Source organism: Molossus molossus, unplaced genomic scaffold (assembly GCF_014108415.1).
Source record: "Molossus molossus isolate mMolMol1 unplaced genomic scaffold, mMolMol1.p scaffold_m16_p_22, whole genome shotgun sequence".
Classification (NCBI taxonomy): domain Eukaryota; kingdom Metazoa; phylum Chordata; class Mammalia; order Chiroptera; family Molossidae; genus Molossus; species Molossus molossus.
Window position 1 is genome coordinate 21,656,525 of NW_023425358.1, and position 18,803 is coordinate 21,675,327.

General features: G+C 51.2%; 1 protein-coding gene and 1 non-coding gene across 5 annotated transcripts in view; both read left to right on the forward strand.

Annotated features, from left to right (window-relative positions):
* The window catches only part of AP1B1 (adaptor related protein complex 1 subunit beta 1), a 57,839-nt gene extending 47,775 nt beyond the window's left edge, over positions 1 to 10,064 (forward strand). The window contains exons 17-23 of one of the 4 annotated variants that reach the window (XM_036276407.1): positions 3,989 to 4,134; positions 5,960 to 6,089; positions 6,383 to 6,467; positions 7,143 to 7,229; positions 7,326 to 7,480; positions 8,128 to 8,136; positions 8,927 to 10,064. In XM_036276407.1, coding sequence (XP_036132300.1) covers positions 3,989 to 4,134; positions 5,960 to 6,089; positions 6,383 to 6,467; positions 7,143 to 7,229; positions 7,326 to 7,480; positions 8,128 to 8,136; positions 8,927 to 9,001 — 687 coding nt within the window. In that variant the 3' untranslated portion in view covers positions 9,002 to 10,064. The remainder of the gene's footprint in view (positions 1 to 3,988; positions 4,135 to 5,959; positions 6,090 to 6,382; positions 6,468 to 7,142; positions 7,230 to 7,325; positions 7,481 to 8,127; positions 8,137 to 8,926) is intronic. The other 3 variants (XM_036276409.1, XM_036276408.1, XM_036276410.1) reach the window with 3 other exon arrangements.
* LOC118640478 lies at positions 4,678 to 4,774 on the forward strand. Its single transcript, XR_004961393.1, has one exon. It is a non-coding gene; the product is annotated as a small nucleolar RNA SNORD125 (small nucleolar RNA).
* Positions 10,065 to 18,803: the final 8,739 nt, after the last annotated feature.

The following is an 18,803-nucleotide window of genomic DNA, read 5'->3' on the forward strand; positions in this document are numbered from 1 at the left end:
CAATGGATGGGCTCCAGGAGCAGCCGTTTGCCAGCATAACACTAAGGGCAGTTGGGGCTGTGGGAACACAGAGAAGAGATGCTGAGTCAGGCATGGGGGTGGGCCAGGGAAAGGCATCCCAGAGGGAAGCTGGAGCTCAGGACTGCAGATCAAGTCAGAATTAGCCAGACAAAAGTGGGGAGAGGGCTTCAGCCTGTGGGAAAGCCTGGTGGTGAGAGAGAGCCCAGCACCCTCCAAAGAACTGGCAAAAGTCCCATCTAGTTGGAGCAGCACTTCCCAGTGCTGTCCAACTCAATGCCTCTCATTGATAATGGACTGTGCACCTACCTACACATTATAATTTTTAAAAAGGAAGAAAATAAAAGTATATATGTATGTATATTTTAAATCCTCACCCGAGGATATTTTTCCATTTATCTTCAGAAAGAGTGGGAGGGAGAGAAAGAGAGAAACATTGATGTGAGAGAGACACATCAGCTGACCACCTCCCACACAACCCCGACCAGGGCCGGGGACCAAACCATAAACAAGGTACGTGCCCTTGACCGGAATTGAACCCGCAACTCTTTGGTCTGTGGACCAACGCTCCAACCGCCGAGCCAAACTGGCCAGAGCAAAAGTATATATTTTGATGTCACAAAGGCTTTGCCATGCCCACCCTGGAAGACCTAATGCAGTTGTTGGGTCTTGGCAGCAGTGCAAAGTCACCATGACAGCCGTCAGGTGCCATGAGTGGTATGGCCAGTGGTGCTGTTAGTTTCTCACCTGGTGACTGACTCCCACTAAAGTTTCAACAAACAAAGAACAGGTTTCCCTTGATTTTCACCACAGTTCAGTTCTGGTAATTTTGGGGCATGCCGAAACCATGCAGAACATACTAGAAAGATACAAGACAACTGCTCATTGTGGGAACTATTGTCCCCTGGCAGCATGTCCAGCATCCCTGACTCTGACCCACTGAATGTAGTGCCTCCCCAACATTGTGCCACCTAAAGATGCCCCACAAATGCCTGCTATGCTGCTGAGGGGCAGTACCCTCCCTGAGACTCCTGGCTAGACAGATTAGGGAGCGCCAGGCTGTGAGGGGCTGCTCACGATCCTGGTGGAAAGAGAGCTAGTGGAAGGTTTTAAACAGATGAAACAGGTTCGCACTTGAGAGAGATGGCTCTGGCTCTGGCTACAGTGTGGAAGCCGGGTTGGTAGGGGTAAGGCAGAATCAAGGAGCCTGGTGAGGACACTGGCAGGAGTTGATGCGTGCTGATGGCAGCCTGGACAAGGAAAGCACCTTTGAGGGTGGAGGCAAGAGGCGGTACTGGAGGGCTTTCTGAGAGGTGGGACTGGCAGGACGTGGGGGCTGACGAGGAGGGGTGATTCTGGCTCAAGCAATAGGGTAAAGAGAGTTGTCATTTTCTGAGATGGGGAGGGCGAAGGAAGGAGAGCTGAGTTTGGAGTGCAAGAACATGCAAGCCTGGCACTAAGGAATGCATGGTGTGGGTTGCACCCTTAGCATAAAGGAATCTGCCATTGAGGACGGACCTGACCTGATCCCCTCGTAACACTCAAGTCAGACACTGTGTCTGCCACTTTGTTTCCAGCCAGAGCCCCTCTTTCTCTTCCAAGATCCTCTCTCCAGAGAAGGATGCAGCTGGTCTTCAAGTGCTTTGACATCTCCATCGTGAGCCAGCACCTGCCCTGGCTTCACCAGGTGTGCCAGCTATACCTGCCACAGTGGTGGCAGGAGCCCCCAGGCAGCATCTGGACCTTAGGGGTCCACAGCAGACAACATGTGTAGTGCTGGCAGCTGCACACTTCTGTGCCAGGGATTGCATGAGCATGGCACAGGCCCATCCCACCAAATCCTCCCAGCAGCCTTATGGTGCTGTTATTCCCATTTTGTGGTTGAGAAATCTGAGTGCTTTTGCCTAAGGTCACATAGTTGGTAAGTGACAGAGACAAACTGAATGCAGGAGGTAGCACCAAAGTTTGTGCCCCCAACTCCTATGTGGTCACATCCTAAAGTGTTTGAGAACCTCCTGAGTGCCTGCCTTAATGTCTTTCCTAACAGCCTAGAATTGTTTGTCCCGTGTGCACTTTCCCTCCCCGCCTGTGGAGATAAATACATTCTCCAGCCTTTCTGGTCAAGGGGATAAGGCTCTCTGTGTACAAGAACTTAGAGTTCCTCAAGCACTTGGATGGTGACAGTTTATTGGTTCCTCTAGTAAATGTTTTTTTTTTTTTTTTTTTTTTAATCCTCATCCGAGGACATTTTTCCATTTTTTGTACAGACAGAGTGGGAGGGAGAGAGAGGAAGAGAGAGAGAGGGAAACATCGATGTGAAAGGGACACATCGAGTGGCTGCCACCCGCACGACCAACCAGGGCCGGGGACAAACTGCAACCAAGGTACATGCCCTTAGCGGGAACCGAACCCAGGTCTCTCCGGACCGCAGGCGGACGCTCTAACCGCTGAGCCAAACCGGCCAGGGCAGTGTTAAGGGTTAGTTCTGTGAGGACTTGTGCTAGACTCCGTGAACCCACAGTGACCAAGAGAGGTGAAATCCCCACCCTCAGCAGTTAGGCATAGTGACAGAAAGAGCCAATTCTGCAAGAACGTGGGAAAGGCCTGGTGGAGGGGCAGGGCACAGGGAAGTCACCATACTCAAGCCTTCTGAGTGCTGTCTGCATGCCAGAACACAACGGAAAACTAAAGCCATGTGATTCTACCCTCGCAGGTTTGTCCAGGGGAAGCAAGGATGCTCATGATTAGCAAGTACAGCAGGCGTGGGTGTGGGCCTCGGGAAGCACTTTCCAAACAGAGGGAACAGCAAGGTGGTGCTAGAGGAACAGGTGCCAGCCGAGCCTGGGGATAGCAGGACACCAGGCTGTGGCAGTCATGGACAGTGGAAGTCATTGCCAAATAGGAAGGGTTTTGAAGGTGCCACAATCAGATTTGCATTTTAAAAGATGGCTTTAGCTGCTGTGGAGATTGGAGAAAGAGGAATTGGCTGCTATCGTATCTGGTGAACTCTGAAGGCAGCTCAGGCACAGGTGGTGCCTGTAGAGGCGTAAGAAGCTGAAGACCTGGCAGATTGGAGATGGTGGTGTTGACAGGAGCTGGGCTTCATGACAGTGCACAGGGATCAGGGTGGGCTGAAGGCTGCTTCCCAGATGGCTGTGAGGTTCCTGGTTTGGGCAACTTGAGAGATGGTGGAACGTTTGCTATGTTATAGGACAAGCTTTAGAGGGGGACCTGCGCCTTTTTCCCTTGCTGTGAGCCATATGAGTGAGAGTAACGGCCTGAGAGGCATTTGCATGTCCACAGGATGACGCCAGTGGATGTCCTTCACGGGCAGGGCTTTAATTCAAGCTCTTAGCTCAGCAAACACTCCCTGAATACCACTAGGGAAGGAGCCTGGGGGCGGGCTTCTCTGAGGAGGCAGCTCTTAAGCTGAGACTTGGATGACAAGGGCAGCCAAACAGCAGAGGGCCTGCTAGGCAAGGGGTCTTCTTAGGTACTGTCCTTGGTCAGACCAGTTTCTACAATTAAAGGGCAGCCCTGCCTTCTGTGGGAGAGGACAGGCTGTGCAGCCAGGGAGGCCTAAGGCCCTGGCTGAGGCCCAGGATGGCCTTGGGCTCTCGACTCTCCTTTGCTTGTCTGGAGGCTGGCAGGGACCTGCTTTTGTCCTCACCTTCCCCAGACCTACTTCCTGAGTGTTCCTTCTTTGACTTCTGAAGATGTGGATCAACCTTTGGGCACACCAAGCACCTCCCTACCCAGTTCTGCTCCAGTGGTGGTGGCCCTGGGTGGGCCATGGAGGATCGTTCTCATGCCAATATACACACGGTCATCCCCTGGTGGTAAAGTCAGCTGTGGTCAATCTGGGAGGCACCTTCACGGGAGAGAGAGGGCAGAGAGGAAGGGCTCTCAGGTGGGCTGTTGAGTTTTGGGGAAGTGGCAAACTCCAGGACTCTACCCACCTTCCCTGCAGGTCTGGCTCCCTGCCATGAAAGCCAAGGGGTTGGAGATCTCAGGCACCTTCACCCGCCAGGTGGGCTCCATTTCCATGGACCTGCAGCTGACCAACAAGGCCCTGCAGGTCATGACCGACTTTGCCATCCAGTTCAACCGCAACAGGTGAGCTCCCCAAGGCCAGCCTGCTGAGAGCCCACGCTGGTGACTGCAGGTAGGGGCTGAGGGCTGCCGGGGATCTTATGTCTTTTCTGCTGAAGGTGGGTATTCCTCACAATCATACCTCACACCAAAATTCTCTAATTTCTCCCCCAATGACCTCTCGACGTGGACTCCAAAGCACTGGGCAGAGGGGTGGGGTTTCTTTTGTCTTCCTCCCTTACCCAAAATGGTGTTTTACTGACAAAAATCCCCAGCTTCGGCCTAGGAGCCTGCCTTTGACAAGCACCCCACATAACGAGCTCACAGCCTCCTTTCCAGCCCTGACTTGCTCCCTGCTCTAAGAAGGCTGATGAGGAGTAGACCTGCCTGCCAGCCTCCCCCATGGGGCAAATAATTAAACTGTCAGTCGGGGCCTCTGGGAGTGGTGGCTGCTCCAGGCTCTTCACCCCAACAGGTCCCCTGCACTGGGGGTCAGTGGGGAGGTCTCCTGTCTGGCACTAGCAGGGTCTTCATGGACCAGGCCAGGTAGGCCCAAACTCTCTGGGGAACCCAAGCAGCCTCTCCTGATGATTCTTCTTCCTGAGCAGCTCTAGTGATGAGCAAACTAAGCCTCTAAGAAGTTGACTGAAGGGGCTGCTTCCTCAGGGAGAGCCTGCAGGCCAGTGGGTCCTGACCTCTGTCAGACTAGAGAGGGTGGCAGCTGCTCTACCACTTACTCTTACATGAGGCCACAGAAACAATCCATGCTCCAAGGGGTGGTCTCAGTGATCGCTCTTTCTGGTCCGCGGGCCGACGCTCTAACCGCTGAACCAAACCGGCCAGGGCCCAGTGATTACTCTTAACAAACTTACTGTGTGTTGAAAACTTCCTAGGTTCTAGGCCCTGTGCCAAGGACTTTCAGAGTATTGTCTCACTTAGCCACCTGACAGCCCAGTGAGGTCAATGCCATTACTCCCCTTTTAGTAGCTAATGACACCTGGGCTCAGGTCACACAGCAGCAGTGGTGGAGCTCTGAGGAAAACCTGCAGTGCTGGGCCACCACAGGGGCCTGAGGTTCCCATGTCATCTCCTGCTGTGTCTCACGCAGCCCTGATTGCCAGTGTGAGCAAAGTATAGGTTGGGGTCAGACAGCTTAAGCTCTGGATCTCAGCAGTGCCACTCACCTGAAGGGTCTGGGCACGGGCCTGCTCCTCCTTTAGTCTCTGTATCCTGGAAGCTGGGAGACTATATTATATTGCTCTTTTCATGAGGCTAGGAGTCAGTATGATATCAAATGCTCAGTTCATGGTCCCCGCCAACACTGTGGTGATACATTGTCCCAGAGCCTGTGGCTGGGGCTTCTCTCACTCGTGGGATCCTATGGATTTGCCCATATGCTGCTTTATCGAGAAGCAGGGCTTTCCTGTCTGTCACTCCGGATGGGCAGCTCCTTCCTGGGAGATGGAAATTGGCAGCAGCAACTTGGGCAGTCACAGAGTTTTCAAGGTCGAAGAAGCTTACAGACCCCTGGTATTAGACGAAGCTCTCTGAAACAGGTCAAGACTGCTTACTGCGGTCTGCCCAGTGCCTAGCCCAGAGGAGAAAGGAGCGGAGATGAGCCTCAGGCCTGCAGCCAGCCTGCAACTCTGTCCTCCTGTCCACGTGGCCATTGAGGGGTGGAGGGCAAGGGTCAGAAGTTTGTCTTTCTGGCTTGGGTCTTTGCCTGAGGGGAGGCCGGCTTGCTAGAGAGGCTTGTTGCCAACCGCTGCCCCAGCTCTGGGGCCTGAGGAGCCCATGTGTTAGCACCTGCTCCCCCCAGCCATCCCCATAGGGACTTCTCTCTCCCCAGCTTTGGCCTGGCCCCCGCCGCCCCCCTCCAGGTCCATGCACCGCTCAGCCCCAACCAGACTGTGGAGATCTCCCTGCCTCTCAACACAGTGGGCTCAGTCATGAAGATGGAACCTCTGAACAACCTCCAGGTGTGTTCTGGGCAGGACCAAGCACCTCAGTTACCCCCAAACCCACCCCAGGGGAGGAGCCTGGTAGAGAGGTCTGGGGCCTGGCCTCTGTAGGCAAAGTGCTGTGTCTGTGGAGGCATGCTCTTGGCCACAGGTGTACCCAGGAGGCCTGATCTGAGGGGATAGAGGGGCGTGGCTTTCAGGGAAGACGTGAGGGAATCTACTCAGGTATAGGGCACAGGGCGTGGGCCCTTCCTGGGGCCTCAGAGGGGGAGCCAAGCATCAGGGACTGACTCAGGGCCCCCTGTTCCTAGGTGGCTGTGAAGAACAACATTGATGTCTTCTACTTCAGCACCTTGTACCCACTGCACATCCTCTTTGTGGAGGATGGGAAGATGGGTAAGTCATGAGGTCACCCCTGGGATCCCTGGAATAAATGGATTGGTTTTACCCCACAACAGAGTCCCTGAATCACCAGCTTCTCTGCAAAGCCTGGAGTAAGGGGCACACCTCCATGGGGGTTCCCCGGGTTTTGTCAGGCCAGCTGTGGCCCACAGCGGCGTAGGGGGCTGTGCCATGCAGGAGCTGTCTCATTCCTTGGTTCTCTAGCTCTGCCCTTCAGCCATCTGAGGCAGGGAGCCCAGGCCATGTCTCACACCTGATGCCCATCTCCTGTGCTCTGGCTAGAACCCCTGAGAAGACTCGTCCCAGGGCCGAGGACTCGATTCCAGCTTGGCCCTGTGTGGAGCACTTTGACCCCCTCATCTCTGTCATCACAGAAGGCCTGTAATGCAGTGACTAACAAGCAGGCTGCTTGAGGCCAGAGCAGGAGGAAGGCATATGTGGGTTCTGGGGAAGAGAGAGCTAAGGCCCCAAGGCAGGAAGCCCAGAATCTTTTGGGAGCAGCATGGTGGTCACCTTCACAGAGCTGAAGGTTTGCTCAGGGAGGCAGGAGCTGCTGTAGCAGAGCTAGTGCCTGTCATCAGCTTCAAGGCAGATCCATTTTCTGCTCAGTGTTATTGAGCGGGGCCACAAGTTTATCAGGGTCCCATCTTTTCTTCCCCTTCCCCTCAGACCGGCAGATGTTCTTGGCCACGTGGAAGGACATTCCCAATGAGAATGAAGCCCAGTTCCAGATCAGAGATTGTCCTCTCAATACGGGTAGGACTCCTGGGCACCCCCACTTCATCCATACTGCTCCTCACCTCTACCCAGTCCCTCCCTCCTCACTGACTGGGGGTGCCTTCTGACCCCCAGAGGCCGTGAGCAGCAGGCTGCAGAGTAGCAACATCTTCACAGTCGCCAAGAGGAATGTGGAGGGTCAGGACATGCTCTACCAGTCCCTGAAGCTGACCAACGGCATCTGGGTGCTGGCAGAGCTGCGTATCCAGCCAGGCAACCCCAACTTCATGGTGAGGGCCCCCGCTCCTGCCCTGCCAGCCCTGGGGCCTCTACTCCCTGTCCTAGGGAGCCTCTCCTGCCCCCGCCCCCTCCCAGGCCCAGGGGCTGCTCTGAGGGGGACACTTTAGCCCAGCTCAGCTGGAGTCCCCTTGAGCCTGGTGTGAATGTGCATCAGAATTCTGTACCTATAAAGGACCTTAGAAAGCTTTAAACTCAGTCTCATCAAGTTACCCAGATAAGACACCAAACTGGGTCTCAGAACATGAGTTGGACTAGAAGATTCTATAAAATTGAGCCCTGTAAGGCGGCACAGTGGCCTGCCTGAGTGCCCACCTCAGGGGAGGATGGTGATTCTGAGCACCTTGTCCTTCCCAGCCTTTGAGTCAGACCCCAATCAGGAGATGGCTTCTGTGTAGTGCGTGGTTGTCCTGGAGGCCAAGCTGCTGTTCCAGGCCCCAAAGAGCCAGGCTTTGCTTCTTCCCCTGCACCCGAGTCTCTGGCAGGCATGGTCTTCCAGACACTGCTCCCCAGGCCCCGCTGGCGGCATTGGCTCTGTGGTTGGGCGGAGGCTGCAGCGGTGGCTTCGGTGATGGTAATTTCCGTCTCCCTGTGTTTGGTTGCTGCATGTCCACCTTCCCTGCTGGTGCCCGTGGTGCAGGACTTGGAGGTTAGCAGACTGCTTTTCTCTTCCTCTTTCCCCTCCATCCTCCCCAGCCACACCTTGCACACCCCACCTCCTGGCTTGGCTCCAGTGCACTCCCAGCTCTCCTGGCCTCTCTGCACCCTGCTGCTCCCCAAATCCAGGCAGACACACATGCAGGCTGCAGACAGGAGAGCAAGCTGCCCTCTACTGACGCCCTGATGCTTCCCAACCAGGTGGCCCTGATTGAAAAGCTGGTACCCCCACTTCCCAACACACACAGTTTGCACAGAGCCCTTCAGAGGAGACTGGGGCCCTTTGGGGCCACAGCTGCTGGTTTCTGGAGCAGAGTCTGATGTACCTGCTCCCTGTGCAGGAAATCAGGAAGAACCCCCGTGGCCCCCACCATCTCCCAGAGCAGAAAACTGCTCCCTCCCAGCTCTCACGCCTCCTCAGGGACCTCGGTCTCCCCATGGGCTGTGGGGGGCCAGCAGCTCTGCAGGGTGGGGGCTGGGCACTCCCTCACCGCCTCTGGCTGCTGATTCACTGCTTGCCATAGGACTATGGTGGCTGGGCTGACAGCAGGTGTGTGGGCTGCAAGTATATTTGGTCCACACCCAGCTGGCTGTGGCGGCCGCCCCCTCTCCTTCACCACACATCTGCCCCAGCCATGCTGCTGCCACCAGGCCACGTATGCACACCACACCTCCATCTGGTTCCCACCTTCTCTGTCCTCCCCACGTGTTCCTTCCCAGCCTGGTAAATGACCGCTCTAGACAGGAGCTCTAATGAGTGTGGCCCTTCTTTCCCCCTGCAGCTGTCCCTGAAGTGTCGAGCACCAGAGGTGTCCCAGCATGTGTACCAGGCCTACGAGACCATCCTCAAGAACTGAGGCCCCGACCAGTGCCCACCCCAGCCTTCTGCCAGCCCACTGAGGAGCCCCCTGCTGGGTGACAGCACCTGCTCCCAGGAGGGGCCTGGCAAGGCTCCTAGCCACCTACGGGGCTCCCTGGCCCTCAGGGCAGGGTGGCACCGCCCCTGGAGTGAAATCTCAGTGTTCTCCTGTGCTCGGAGGCTCCTCTCTTCTGTTGCTGCTGACATTTAGGGTCAGTGAGGAGAAGACCAAAGGAGACAGAGCCAGAGTGGTCACAGAGTGTCCAAGCTGGACAGGGAGACCCAGAGTTCTTTTTCTTTTCCTGGCACCTGAGGGCAAGAACAAGGTTCCTTCCTTAGGCTCCCAGACCAGGAAGCGCCCTGCCCCTCAGGCTCTTTCCTGTTGGTGTTAGCAGACCTCCCCCACTGCCTGCTCCAGTGGAATGGGCCCTGCCAGGCTGTCCTGGTGTGCGTGGAGGGTCCCCTTGGTACCAGGAGAGCCACTCTGTCAGAATTGGGGGTTCCCAGGACCTGCACCCCACACCCTTTCTCCCTGTATCTACCCAGGCTGGGGCCCAGCAGTCATGCCAGTTGGGCTATAGCCTCCCAAGAGTGGACAGGCATGGGAAAGACCAGGCAGAAGCTCCTGGAGCCCCTGCCCAGTCTCCTGCTCCCCTGGCAGTTGCACACACCTCCCCACCCCCACTCACTCCCCCTCTTGCCCCTGAGGATGGTCACTGCCTGTGATACATTCCTCAGTGTCCCCTGGGCTCCCAGAGCAGAGAAGGGGCCGAGGGGTGGGGAATGCAGGCAAGTGGGGTACCTCCCGTCCAGGGTTTCTTTGGGGTTTCTCTTTAGTGTCTGCTGCCCTCCTGCTGGCCTCCCAAGTGTCAGTTGTGTCTGACAGAGCATTAGGTTTTCCTGTTACTGCTGTTTAATAATAAAGAGTCTGCTTTTGGCAATCACGGACACTTTTTTCCCTTTCCACCAAATGTCAGAATTAAAAACTGCCTCCAAGTGGTTAAGGATGGTTTTCTGAGCCCTGCAGTAACTATATCTAATATATATAAATAGAGACTATCTATTGTATGTTTACTCTTATTTTCAAAAAGAGAAAGTGAATAAAAATGATGACATCAAGTACGTCCCTGGCCAGTGTGTCAGGTCCTGCCTGAGGCTCTTCTGGTCGGGGTCTGGAGTCCAGGGTCAAGCCCTTGAACTATGTGCCCAGCCCCTCCCCTGGCGTTCCGAGGGCAGTGCATTTCCCTCCACCCTGTTCTTAAATACTGACTTCTGAGGCCTACTGGTCTCCTTGGCACCTCTCCTACCCTAGATCCCAACTCTACCCAAGCAGACGCTGTCTGGCCTTTTGATGTTGGTCCAGAATTACAGAGTGATCTGGACCGTTTGGTTTTCCTTAGCTCTCTGCCACCAGAGAGGCTCCTGGGAGCGGCTTCAGGAGACAGGCTCTGGCAGCGGGCTGTGCACCAGGCCTGTCTGGGCAGGCTGTTCCCCACCTTGCAGCTGTACTTGGCTGTGTGTGGATACCAAGCTGACAGCCGCCCAGCTGCCACCAAGGACTCCCCATGTGGTCCTAGTCCTGGCACTGGCCTGGCTTTCAGGGGAGGGCAACCAGACCCTGGGCAGGGCTTTGACGGCAGAGCTGCCTAAGGGTTCTCAGTGCCTCGTGGCTGGTAGGCCTTCACCCTGCTTCTGAGGCAGAAGTAGACCGAGTGCCATTGCCTGTTTCAACCCCATCCACTGCCTGCACCCTGCCCACCTATGACATGGCTGCCTTCCTAGCTATCTTCCTAGCTGCCTGGAGATCAGGCATTGGCAGGGGCACCTGACCCTCCACTGCCCCACCTCTGACACCTGGGTATTGCCATGCTGTCCTAGGGACCACAGAGCCTAGGCCCTTAGTTGTACAGCCCTAGCTCCCACCTCACCTCAAAGACCCCAGGCTCAGAAGGCCCTGCACAAATGCAGCTGGAGTCCCTCTGGCTGTGGACTGGAGCAGGGTTTTGAGCCCTACAGGAGATTCTTACCCTGGCCTGCCGTGTGGCCTGCTACCCCTGCCACACTGGGGGCCCAGCACCCCTGAACACCCCATGAGTGCACTGCTGGCTCAGTCATCCTGGAACCTCACAGAGCTTTCTGTTTGCACCCCTCCACTGCGGAGGGCAGAAGTGCAGGACAGCTGTCCCCAGTGGGGTGATAGTGGGTGACTTGAGGCCCAGGACTAAGACCTGGGGTGAGGCGGAGTGCTGACAAGGAAGGTTGGCCTGGTTGGACAGAGGGCTTTGTCATCTTGGATTTGCCCCCATAATTCAGGCTGTGGCCGGGCCTCGGGTAATTGTGGGCAGGACGTTCCATGATTTTGCCCTCTCCCCGCACACAGGGCCCAGCATGATGGGACCCAGTAGTCTTAATATACTCAGGGAGAAACCAAGGCAGAGAGCATTCTCACTCCCAGTTCCCCAGGCCTGGGCTTTACCACATTACTGCACCAGGAAAACGCACCAGGCCACCCTCAGAGGCCCAGGGCTTTAGGAAAAGTGTGTTAGGGAATATCCAATCAGTGCCTTCTGCTTCCTGACCGCCCTCACCTCAGTGAGAACCCTTTATGTGCCTCCTTCTCCCTCTCCTGCACCCCCTAGTCTGAGGTGCTCAGGCCTCCCCACTCTCAGGGCCTGACACCTCTCAGGGGCCTTGGCATCCTGCAGAAGATTCTCCAACATCCTGGGCCTTCCCAGCCAGTTGGGGAATTCAACAGCCCCCATGTGTGTGCTAGCTGCTGTACTAAGGACTGTAGTGTGACCTCATTGTACATTTTTTTAATCTTCAACTAGAGGTTTGCTGTTTTTTATTTTGTTATTTTACAGAGTGATTCTGGACCATGGTAGGATCAGCCACGCAAAGGATTGAGGTCTCCCTCCCCCCTTCCCTAGTTCTTAGTTTCCTCCCCTAGAGGCAAACTTTATTGCTAGATTTTGGTTTTCTTTCAGGAACATTCTGTGCATGTATGAAGCACACTCTAGATACTGCCAGCACCGCTTCTCTTACCTATCTGTGCACATGGATCAGCACTGCTTGTGAGGATGGGTTGCCATTAGCCAGTGGCAGCTGATGGACAGTGCAATGACTATCTTCCTACAAAAGTCCTTGTTCAAGTGTAGCATTTTACATTTTATATTGTAGTTCTTATTTTGAAAAGGTAATGCATTCACATGGTTCAAAACCCTAAAGGATAGAAGTGATTTTTTTTCCCCTCATTTTTCTCCTCAAAGGAATCAATGTCTAATATTATCATTTCCTTTTTATTCACAAGTGGTAGCACGGAACCCTGGCAGGTTTGGTTCAGTGGTTAGAGCATTGACCTTCAGACTAAAGGGTCTGAGGTTCAATTCCAGTCAGGGGCACATACCTGGATTGCAGATTCGATCCCTGGCCCAGGTCTGGTCATGCAGGAGGCAGCTAATCGACATGTCTCTCTCACATTGATCTCTCTCTCTCTCTCTCTCCTTTTCTCCCTTCCACTCTCTCTAAAAGAGCAATGGAGAAATATCGAGTGAGGATTTAAAAACAAAACAAAATTAAAAAAAGGTAGCATAGAATACACCCCGTTCTGCACCATACTTCTTGGAGTCTTTTCCATTATCAGTCCATCATAGAATCCTAATGCCTTTTTTTTTTTTTTTATCCTCACCTGAAGACATTTTTCCATTTTTTTTTTCAGATAGAGTGGGAAGGAGAGAGAAAAATATCGATGTGAAAGGGACACAAAGAGTGTGCTTCCCGCACAACCCAACCAGGGCCAGGGACAAACTGCAACCGAGGTACATGCACTTAGCAGGAACCAAACCCGGGTCTCTCTGGACCACAGGCCAACGCTCTAACTGCTGAGCCAAACCGGCCGGGGCCTAATGCCTTTTCTTTTTTTTTTTTTTTAAGGGAGAGAGAGATAGAAACATTGATGTGAGAAAGAAACATGGATCGGCTGCTTCCTGCACGCCCCCCACACACACACACTGGGGATCGAGCCCCAAATCCAGGCATGTGCCTTGGCTGGGAATTGAACCAGAACCTCTCAGTCCATGGGTCGACGCTCAATCCACTGAGCCACACTGGTCAGGGTGTAATGCCTTTTTATAACAGCTATATGGTTTTCCAGTGAATGGAGGTACCATCAGGAACCAATAGCCCCAAGATGTCCATTGAGTTGTGTCTACAGTGTTGCTAGTGTTGCAAAGAATATTCACATTCATACTTGAGTAAGTTACTGAGATGGAAATTGCTGGGTCAAAGGTAGACTCATTTGTAATTTTTTTTTTTATCCTCACTGGAGGACATTTTTTTTCCATTTTTTGTTTAGATAGAGTGGGAGGGAGAGAGAGAGAGAGAAATATCAATGTGAAAGGGACACATCAAGTGGTTGCCACCCGCACGACCCAACCAGGGCCGGGGACAAACTGCAACCAAGATACATGCCCCTAGAGGGAACCGAACCCGGGTCTCTCTGGACCATAGGCCGACGCTCTAACCGGTGAGCCAAACTGGCCAGGGCGGCTTATTTGTAATTTTGATAGCTGTTGCTAAGAAGTCTCTATTGGAGGGGAGGGGAGAAACATCTGTAACAAAAATAAATTAATAAAATAAATAATTTTTAAAAATTCTCTAACTTACATTCCCACCAGCCAGGAATAAGCTCCCTTGTGCCCTTGTAAACTCAGCGTATTGATATGTGCCAAACTGACGGGTAAAAAATTGTACCTTACTGTGCTTTATTATTTTTTTAATCCTCACTCGAGGATATTTTTCCATTTATCTTTAGATAGAGTAGGAGGGAGGGAAAGGAGAGAGAGAGAGAGAGAGAAACATCGACAGGAGAGGGACACATCAACTGGTTGCCTCCTGTAGGACCCTGACCAGGGCCAGGGGTGAACCGAAACCAACGTATGTGCCCTTGACCGGAATCGAACCCGCATCTCATTGGTCCGCGGGCCAAGGCACTAACCACTGAGAAAACCGGCCAGGGCCTGTTCATGTTTTTATTATTATTATTATTGATTTTAGCGAGAGAAACATTAATCTGTAGTTCCACTTATTTATTTATTTATTTATTTATTTATTTTTAATCCTCACCCAAGGACATTTTTCCATTTTTTGTTCAGATAGAGCAGGAGGGAGAGAGAGGAAGAGAGAGAGAGAGAAACATCGATGCGAAGGGACACATCGAGTGGCTGCCACCCGCACGACCAACCAGGGCCGGGGACAAACTGCAACCGAGGTACATGCCCTTAGTGGGAACCGAACCCGGGTCTCTCTGTACCACAGGCCGACGCTCTAACCGCTGAGCCAAACCGGCCAGGGCTGTTCCACTTATTTATACATTCATTGGTCGATTCTTCCATGTGCTCTGACCAGGAATGGAAATGGCAGCCTCTCGGTGCATGGAACAACGCTCAACCAACTAAGCCACACCTCCAGGGCTTACCCATTTTTCTATATGGTTATTGGTCCTTTTCTTCCTGTTTTGTCATTATTTCTCCCATTTTGTTACTGCTTTTTACTTTTCCTTGTTGAAATTGCTTTTTATGTAGTCTTGTTTTAATCTCTTCTTCTTTCTAGTACTTACCTGATCGTAGTTTTTGCACTTTGATCCTATTCCATCTGAGCTTTATGTTAGAAATGAGGTAGGTATCCAAATTCCTCTTTTCCCAGATGGTTACCCAGTTATCTTCACACCATTCCCTGAATAATTCATCTTTTCCCCCACAGATTTGAAATGTCATTTTATCACATACTAAATTTCTACATATATATATGAGTGCTTTTATGGATTCTGCTCTGTACCAGAGAATCTGTCTATTCATGGGCCACTGCAATTTTTAAAAGAATTGTATCTTTATATTATCATAATTTATGGTATCCTCTTATTTGCCCTCTTTGTACCATTTGAACTTTAGAACTAGTTTGTCATTTTAAAAAATTGATGGTATTATTTTTATTTGGATCACATCAAATGTTTATATTAACTGATGGAGAATGGACATCCTTATAATGATGTCAATAATACTTTTAAGAAAAATATTTTTCCTTTATTGGCTTTAGAGAGAGAGGAAGGGAGAGGGAGAGAGAGATAGAAACATCAATGAGAGAGAACATCAACTGGCCGCCTCCTGCATGCCCCCCACTGGGGATCGGGCCCACAACATGGGCATGTGCCCTGACCAGGAATCGAACCGGCGACCGCTTGGTGCATAGGTCAACGCCCAACCACTGAGCACACCAGCTGGGCTCAATAATACTTTTAAAACACTTTCATTGATTTTAGAGAGAGGAAGGGAAAGATAGAAACATCAACGTGAGGGAGAAACATTGATTGGTTGCCTCCTGCACATGCTCCAACTGGGGATCGAACCCACAACCTGAGTATGTGCCCTGACCAGGAATCAAACCTGCCACCTTTTGGTGTACAGGACGATGTTCCAACCAACTGAGCCACACTTGCCAGGGCAATAATATTAACTTTATTTTATTTTTTTTAGATATGTTTTTATTAATTTTTTTATCTTCACCTGAGGACATTTTTTCATTTTTTGTTCAGATAGAGTGGGAAGGAGAGAGAGGAAGAGAGAGAGAGAAACATCAATGTGAAAAGGACACATCGAGTGGCTGCCTCCAGCACGACCCAACCAGGGCCAGGGACAAACTGCAACTGAGGTAAGTGCCCTTAGCAGGAACCAAATCTGGATCTCTCTGGATCGCAGGCCGACGCTCTAACCGCTGAGCCAAACCGGACAGGGCTGTTTTTATTGTTTTTTTTATAGAGAGCGGAAGGGAGAGAGAGACAGAAACATCGATGTCAGAGAGAAACATCCACCGGCCACCTCCCTCATGCCCCCCTACCAGGGATTGAGCCTTCAACCGAGGCATGTTCCCTGACTGGGAATCAAACCGGGACCTCTCAGTCAATGGGACGACACTCAGTCCACTGAGCCACACCGACTGGGCAATAATATTAACTTTAGCCCTGGCCAGTTTGGTTCAGCAGTTAAAGTGTTGGCCTGTGGACCAATGATTCATGGGTTTGATCCTGGTCAAGGGCATGTACCTCTGTTGTAGTTCATCCCCAGCCCTGGTCTGGTCATTCGAGAGGCAACCAGTCGATGTCTCTCTCACATCGATGTTTCTCCCTCTCCCTTTCTCTCTCTCTCCCTTCCTCCCACTCTATCTGATGATAAATAGAAAAATATTCTTGGGTGAGAATTTAAAAAAATAATATTAACTTTATATCTAAACACAGGAGTAGATGCTTTTCCATTGGTTCATGCTATCTTTCTTTTTTCTTTATTGATTTTAGAGAGAGGAAGGGAAAGGGGGAGAGAGAGAGAGAGAAACATCGATGAGAGAGAACATCAATTGGCCATCTCCTACACGTCTCGTATTGGGGATCTGGCCCACAACCTGGGCATGTGCCCTGATCAGGAATCAAACCAGCGACCTTTTGGTGCATGGGTCAACGCTCAACCACTGAGCCACATTGGTCGGGTGGTTCATGCTTTCTTTGATGTCTCTTTTTAATATTTAAAATTTTCTTCATTAAAATTTATTGCATGCATATTCATAAAAAAATTTTTTAAATTATGGTTGGCACACAATATTATATTAGTTTCAGGTGTATAACATAGTGATTCAGCATTTATCTAATACCTCCTGAGTCTCCTCTGGTCTGTCATAGTTTCTTCATTGTGTGTGTGTTTGTGTGTGTTAAATATGTTTTTGTTGATTTTTTTTTTTTTTGAGAGAGAGAGAAGAAGGGAGAGAGAGACATTGATGTTAGAGGGAAACACTGATCAGTTTCCTCCTGACCACACCCTGACTGGGGATCAAACCTGCAATCTGGGTATGTGCCGTGACCAGGAATTGAACTGTCAACCTTTTGGTGCACAGGATGATGCCAACCAAGTGAGCCACACCAGCCAGGGCAACTCTCTTCGTTTTTCATGACTTTAATAATTTTGATGAGTACTGGTCAGGTATTTTGTAGACTATCCACCTTTGGGATTGTCTGATGTTTTTCTCAGGGTGAGACTGGGGCTATGAGTTTTTAAGAAGACCAAAGTGGTGTCCTCATCACGTCACCTCACAGGTACATGCCATCAACATGATTTGTCACTCTCATATTAGCCTGGATCAGCATTTATCTGATACCTTGGCTAAGGTGGTGTTTGCGGCTTTCTCTACTGTGAAATTATTTTCCCCCCATCTGTACTCTACTCCTTGGAAGCAAATCACTAAGTGCAACCTACACTCGGGAAAGAACATGGGGACAGGGAGTAGTTGCATAAATTACTTGGAATTCTTTTGTAAGAGAGACTTGTTTTTTCTACCATATGTATTTATGAAATAGTTTATATTAGTTTGGAGTCATAAATATTTATTTTATAATTTGGGTTTAATCCAAAACCACATTATTGTGTGGTTTAAATTTTTTTTTTTTTTTATCCTCATTCGAGGACATTTTTCCATTTTTTGTACAGACAGAGTGGGAGGGAGAGAGAGGAAGAGAGAGAGGGAAACATCGATGTGAAAGGGACACATCGAGTGGCTGCCACCCGCACGACCAACCAGGGCCGGGGACAAACTGCAACCAAGGTACATGCCCTTAGCGGGAACCGAACCCGGGTCTCTCCGGACCGCAGGCGGACACTCTAACCACTGAGCCAAACCGGCCAGGGCTGGTTTAAATTGTTTTAACTTCTGACATTGGGAGCTCTTTTCAGGTAATCTCTGTGTCCCTTGGACATGCCACCATCCTTCTGTTTCTTTCTGGCACTATGAGATGCTCCAGGCTCATCTTGCATTTGTCCTACACCAACCCTAGAATCAGCCTTTTCTTCAAGAAGTCTGGCTCATTTATTAGCGAGTGGCATTAGAAACCAAGATCTGGCCCAACCAGTGTGGCTCAGTGGACTGAGAGTCGTCCCATGGACTAAGAGGTCCCAGTTCAATTCTCTGTCAGAGCACATGCCCTGGTTGCCAGCTCAATCCCCAGTAGGGGGCGTGCAGGAGGCAGCCAATCCATGTATCTCTCATATCCATGTTTCTCTCTCTCCCTTCCTCCCTAAAAAAAACAATAAAACTATATTTAAAAAAAGAAAAAAGAGCCCGGCCAGTGTGGCTCAGTGGCTAAGAGTCAACTCATGCACCTAGAGGTTGCAGGTTTGATTCCCGGTCAGGGTACGTGCCCAGGTTGTGGGCCTGATACCCTGTGGGGGCATTGAGGAGGCAGCCAATCGATGTCCTCTCTCCTCGATGTTTCTCTCTCTCTCTTCCCCTCTCCCTTCCTCTCTCTCTAAAATCAATAAAGAAAAAAAATTAAAAGAGAAAAAAGAAACAAAGATCTGGGTGCCGGATCGTGGTGTGCTTGTTGCTCCTGGGGTGGTACTTTCATGCCCTTTCAGCTGACAGGTTAGGAAATGTCTGTCTGCATCCTGACCCAGGTATACAGACATACCCCTCCATTATGTTTTGTGACTAGTAATTATTTGCATATAAAAATGAAATTGTTTTACATGTACAGATACTGTCCCCTCCAGCCTTACTAAATTGTCTTGCTTTTCTCTTTGTTATCTCATTTCATCTCACAACAACTCTATGAAGTTAAGTCCATTATTATCCCCTTTATAGAGAAGGAAACTGAGGCTCAAAGAGTTTAAGTAACTCGCACAGATGATACACCCGGGGAGAAGCTTTCCCACTCAGGAGGTCTCCCTTCGGAGGCCTGGACGCCCTGTCTGTCTGGCCTCCTTGTG